This window comes from Lacerta agilis, chromosome 14 (assembly GCF_009819535.1).
Source record: "Lacerta agilis isolate rLacAgi1 chromosome 14, rLacAgi1.pri, whole genome shotgun sequence".
NCBI lineage: Eukaryota > Metazoa > Chordata > Lepidosauria > Squamata > Lacertidae > Lacerta > Lacerta agilis.
In genome coordinates, this window is record NC_046325.1 from 34028579 (window position 1) to 34034929 (window position 6351).

Genomic DNA, 6351 nt, shown 5'->3' on the forward strand with positions numbered 1-6351 from the left:
TCCGAGTTGCTATGTTCCAAATGGAACAGTTTTTGCCTAACTGGTTGCAGGTGGCACTTTGCACCTGCCCAGGGAGCTTTGCAAAAGCTTTGGTACAGGCAAGGAGGAAGCCAGCCCATCTAAGCAGGTGTCTGTGGTTCACACGAACTTCTGAGAACCTTTCAAAAGCCCTGACCTGCTTGATAGTAAGAAATGCATGTTCTACAACAGCCTCCGCCATCTGATCTCTGTGCCTTTGGCTACCCAAACCTCAGGGTTGGGATCCAGAACTGGCGCACCCAAGGCCACAGCGACCTTTGCAAAGTTATCTTTAACCTATTGACCAGGATGGAAGCGAAGATTCACCCCTTCCCCGCTGACAACCCAAAAGCTTCACTGATGCAGCTCTGAGCCCACTAGAGACTCTCACAATTACTGCGACGTGTGGAGGGGGGAAGCTGCTAAAGTATCCTTTGAAATGAAAGTAACAACCTAGGAATGGCTCTGGATTTTGAAAACAACCACCCGCTCATTCGTTTAGCTGCCGATAGCAAGGAACGGATCTGTTTGTTTTTTAAGATGCAGTAAAATGATAAAAAATAAATAATAATAAAAAGAGGGAGAGTCTCCATCCTCTGCAAAATGCACCCCACTCCCAGTTCAAAGCACCGTGCTTCAGTGTCTCGTAGGTCTACTGTCAGCCATCCGTGGCCAAAATTATGGCAGCCCCGAAGATCCCAACGTTCTGCCCGACCAGCTTCATTTGATTCCAGAATTCGACCCGGCGGGAATCGTGCCAGTAGCCCAAGTTGCCGTCGATGAAGAGAATGACCAGAGGGAGGATGACCGACAGGATCTGAGCGGCTGCGGTGATGTAGTAGCCAGACAGGAAGGACAGGGCCAGAACCCCGTAGAGGACAAAGAGGAGCTGTAAGGCAATTTCTCCACCTGGGACGCCACTGAGATAGGCCAGGCGGTCTTCCTTGCTGTGCTGGAGAGAGTAGGCCTGGAAGAGGAAAGGGAGACAAGCAAATAAAGTGAGGGTGATGGGAGTTGTAGTCCAGCAACATCTAGGGTTCCAAACATTTGGGATTTTTCAGCATACATACCACACAGATGAGGTAGATGCCGATGAATACCTGCCCCGTGGACTGCAAGGACCTGTTCCGCGGTTTCTGCCGGTAGACCTCGCCAGCCCCGCTTGCTAACACCAAGAGACCACCGATGATGGCTATCGTCCGTGAATACATCCTGATCTGCGCCAAAAGACAAGGCAGACAAGTTCATGGAAAGCAAACCAAACACCTTGAATCCACAACAACCAGATATACGCTGGTTTACTGTAACATATGAGCTGCAAACATTTGCCTCCTGTGCACCCAAATTCCCAAGCGGCCACACTGCTATTTTTTTGCAAGGAGAGAGCATTCTTCTACTCTGGTCTAGCACAGACCATTTTTGGAAGATTGCAGTTAAATGCCTTGTTCAGACCTACAAATCCCAGCTTAATAAACATGCAGGATTCTTGCATATGTGCATTCCAGCCTTATGCAGCCCCCAGCACCGCTGAGACTAATCCAGGAAGTCTTCCATTATATATAGTTTTCTGATAAGTCCACAAACCACAAAACTATGGTTGCCAGGTTCAGAATGAGCCATGATCTTAAACCAGGGGTCAGCAGACTGCAGACTTTTTCAGCATGGGGTCGGTCCAGAGCTGTCGACCTTTTTTTTTTTTTTTTGCATTGGGAAACGGCGCTGGAATAAGGGAATTTCCTGCAAAAAAGGGAAAGTTGACAGCTATGGGCCGGTCCACTGTCTTTGTGGGGGGCCAGACTATATTTTGAAGAAAAAGATGAACGAATTCCTATGCCCCACAAATAACCCAGAGATGCATTTTAAATAAAAGCACACATTCCACTCATGTAAAAAAACACTGATTCCCGCACCATCCGCGGACCGGATTTAGAAGGTGATTAGGCCGCATCCGGCCCCCCGGGCCTTAGTTTGGGGACCCCTGTCCTAAACAATGGTTTGTACATGAATGGGAAATGTGGGTTAATGGAAGACTTCCAGGGATGAACTTGAAGGGAAAGGTCTGGTGTGAGGACAAAGCAGGCAGGCACAAGATTTGTGAATATGTTGGTGTATTAAGCCATGATCTGTACAGTGGTACCTTGGGTTACATATGCTTCAGGTTACATAGGCTTCAGGTTACAGACTCCGCTAACCCAGAAATAATGCTTCAGGTTAAGAACAGAAATCGTGCTCTGGCGGCGAGCAGCAGTGGGAGTTCCCATTAGCTAAAGTGGTGCTTCAGGTTAAGAACAGTTTCAGGTTAAGAATGGACCTCCGGAACGAATTAAGAACGTAACCAGAGGTACCACTGTACTTCTGAAGTGGGCCAGGGTCTGATACTAGAAGGGCTAGACAGAAAGCAGAAAAGGGGTGGAAATTAAAGGTGTCATTCTCCAATTTGCTATCTTACTTATATTCACAACCAACACCTAATCCACACAGGCTCAGAGCAGATACCCTGTAGAGTAACGCCAGCATAAAAAATTAATTTTCTACTTACTCTAAAAGCACTTTAAAAGACAACCATTATTTAATCCCTCAGCACTTATGGGCACAAACTAAAGCATCTCACATTGCTCACCTCTGGCAGATCCTCAGGATCACGCAAACCTCAAGATCTGTTCAGAGAAAAGCTCAGTGCCGCAGCCTTACGCCGGGAGGCAACTATCAGCCTGCAAGCTAAATCCAGTCAAAAGAGAAACTATCTATCCGCCGACTGCTCTGATGTCCTTCAGGAAGCGTCCAATACCCTCTGGACACATCCAATATTGCCACTTCCCTTTATTAAAAAGAAAGCTTTAAGCAATTTTATTTTATTTTTTTGTGGGGGTGTGTGTTAAGGCTGGAAAGGGAAATAACCAAAGAGGAACCTGAGTGTAGAAAGCAAGCAGCGAGGATCACTTTTGGTCCAAACATTGAAGAACTGTGGATTTTAAAAAACTGGGCAGTTTATATAAATGCATAAACAATAATCTGGGATTCATGCAGGATAGCTTCAATAGCATATAAAGGATTATGCGCTCATGCAGGGCATGTCCATATACAAAGTACAGTCAAACCTCGGTTCTCAAACAGCGCCATTTTTGAACATTTCGGCTCCCGAATGCCGAAAACCCGGAAGGAAGTAAATGCTCCGGTTTCTGAATGTTTTTCGGAACCTGAACATTCGACGCGGCTTCCGCTTGGGGGCAAGAAGCTCTTGCAGCCAATCAGAAGCCATGCCTCGGTTGTCAAACATTTCAGAAGTCGAATGATCTTCCGGAATGGATTACATTTGACAACCAAGGTTTCGCTGTATGCCTCTGACCACTTGACGCTCAGGGCAAACAACAGGGTTTGTTCATCATAAGCTATTAGAGATGATGCTGTAAGCAATCGGAGACTGCGCCTGCATGCCCGTCTTTGCACCACCCTCTTCATGCCTCTTCTGGTTCTGGGAGACCAGAGAGGAGGGGAGCTTGTCACAGCAAGAGGGGGAGACACTTGTAATTCTTCACTAGCCTGACTCATCTCTGCTTCTTGGCCTCCCTCAACCCACTCTTCTGTTTCAGCTTCTGCCTCTGATTCTGGACTTCTCTCTGCCACAGATTCTTCCCGTTCACTAAACACTGTTACCTCTTCAGCTTCTGACACCTCCTCCTCCCAGTCTTCTCCCTCTTCATTGTCCCACCACTACTCCCCAGGCTCTGAGCCTTCTTCCCTTGGTGGTTCCCAAGCTGGGGACTGAACCATAGCTGTCAACTTTCCCTTTTTTTGCGGGAAATTCCCTTATGCCAGCACAGTTTCCCACTGCAAAAAAAGAGAAGGTTGACAGCTATGGACTGAACCTGGGGGCGTTATGTACACAGAGCAAGCGCTCTTCTACTCAGCTGCAATCCAGTACAGTCCAACTGCAGCTTTTGAGAAGCCAGTGAGCCGAAGACTCTCTCTCTCCTCTCTCTCACCTTCAGCCAGTCTCCATAGTGCGCGTAGCCTCCAATGTACGCCGCATATGTGCTGATAGCCAACTGAAGGGCAGCCCCCAGGGCAAACCACCTGCGTTTCACCCCAAAGGACATGAAGCTGGCACACAGCACCGCCATGCCCATGTCGAAGTAGAGAAATGGAACAGGGATGTCTGGTTTTCTGGGCAAGGAAATAAAATGTAGAACATTAGTCATCAAAGGCACCCAGAAGAAACAAATACAGCACAAGGAGAAAGGAAAGAGAAAAATAGGGCTATCGTGTTTTTTTTAAAAAGAACTAAATCCCCAAGGAGGAATTACTCCACCCCGAAACAGAACCAGCTATGGAAAGTTTTCTCGTGATGTACAAACTGCTGCAAAGCTATGCAGATTTAATTAGCGTTGCTAAATGCAACATTTTGAAACCACAAGAAATTCAATTTCAAGCCACAGAGAGCACAGACTGTTAGAGGGGCTATGGAACTCATTGCCACGATATGCTATTTTTAAAGTCTGGACTTGGGGGGGGGTTGTGTTCTTTTACTTCCTTTCCCCCGAGTTTTCCCACCATCTCTCTTCCCATCTCTTTTCCTGCAAGCCGGTTTAATTCAGTGGCAAACTGCAGCCGTGACAAGAGACACATGCATTTGCCAATACACCTAGGAAGCTATGTTCAGGTATCCATCCTGCAGGCTTGTAAACAGCCACTGGCATGGTCGCCTGTGGCAACTATGACTCATCTCCAGGCAACCTGCAATCTCCAAAGCATCCGGTCCTAGCTTCCAGAGCAGGAGAAAATAAGTTTGCTCCGTCCTCCATGTGACAGCCCTTTAGATACTGTATTTGAAGATGGCTATCAAATCTAATCTCAGTCTCCTTTTTTCCCAGCCTGGACATACCCAGCTCCCTCAACTGTTCCTCATAAGTCATGCTTTCCAGACCCTGTATCATCTTGTCAATAACCTTCTTAAATTGCCCAGAACTGGGCACAAGTATTCCAGGTGTGGTCCCACCAAGTCAGAATAGATGTCACAATGGCTCTCTTAACAGCCCTGGCTTGGCCAGGCTACCCAGGAATTCCTTTGCAGCTTCTATTCTCCTTTCCTATCACAAATAGCCCAAAACTCTGGTATTTGTTAATTTTGGTGTTTAGGAGGACACACACACACACACAGAGTTCTGTAACATTATGCTGGAAGCCACTCAGATGTGCAGGGTAACACTATTACTACTACTAATAGCCAAGAACAACAACAACAACAACAACAACAACAATAACAATTTTTACCGAATTTATATACCACCCTATACCAGGGTCTCGGGGCAGTTCACAGAATAAGGGTGGTTCACATAATAATACTAATATTTATTAAATTTATATACCTCCCTATACCGGGAGGTCTCAGGACGGTTCACAGAATAATAATAATAATAATAATAATAATAATAATTCCATCTTTACAATTCTATGGTTCTTCCCCCACCGCATCCCTTTCTGTGAAGACCGTGGAGGGCTCCCTACCCTTCTCCTTTCCCCACCCCACAAGCCCCCTTAGCTCACGCCCTCCTGAAAGCAAATACTGGATTCCTTCCCCGACCTCGCAACCCGCTGGGGAGTCAAGACGCAGAAGGCCCTCTGCACATGCTCAGAAGCGCCCTCGACGCCGACGCCGCCACCGCGCACCCCCCACACACACCCCACCGCTTTCCCGGCGGCGTGGGCTCACCGGCGGGCGTCGGCGCGCTCGGCGTTGAGGAGGAGGCCGCTGAGGCAGTGCCAGAACGGGAAGCGCGTGAGCAGCACCGAGCCCACCCGCATCAGCAGCCGCAGCGCCCCGCGCCGCCGACGGTGCCCGGAACCCCCACTGCCCGCCGCCATCTTGCTGCAGGGCGGAAGTGCGGGCAACGCGGGCGGCCTTCCCTGCCCGACGCTGCGGTCCGTCGAGGCTTCGCTCCCGCCGCGGCCAGTTTCCCAAAGCTCTCCGGCCTGGAACTGACACGCGGGACGGAAGGGTCCTGTCTTCTCCTCCTCGCACCTGGGCACCGCTGCAGCACAGCGGTAGCCCCGGCTTCTTTTCCCAGCGGGAAACAACAAGCGCGTTCCCCCCCACCCCACCCCACCCCCAAAAAAGTTTCGGGTTGCCCCCTGTTTATTCCCGACACCCAGGAGAGGCAGAAATTCATCAGGCGAAGCGTCCACACGCAGCCGATCAATTGCACCCCAGCTGAATTTGCAGCAGTCGTGCAGCTGTAAAGTTATTTGTGCATTTATTCCCCCACTTTCATTCCCTTACATTTATATCCCATCTTTATTTAATTTAATTTATTTATTTGTTGAATTTATATACCA

At 48.6% G+C, this 6351-nt stretch overlaps 1 protein-coding gene across 1 annotated transcript; it reads right to left on the reverse strand.

Annotated features, from left to right (window-relative positions):
* Positions 1–563: 563 nt before the first annotated feature.
* TMEM101 (transmembrane protein 101) lies at positions 564–5910 on the reverse strand. The gene is made up of 4 exons (XM_033170845.1): positions 5729–5910; positions 4002–4182; positions 1089–1235; positions 564–985 (listed from the first exon to the last, which is right to left on the reverse strand). Exons 1-4 carry the CDS (start codon positions 5878–5880, stop codon positions 677–679), a joined length of 789 nt encoding a protein of 262 aa, XP_033026736.1. The 5' UTR covers positions 5881–5910; the 3' UTR covers positions 564–676.
* Between the last annotated feature and the right edge of the window lie 441 nt (positions 5911–6351).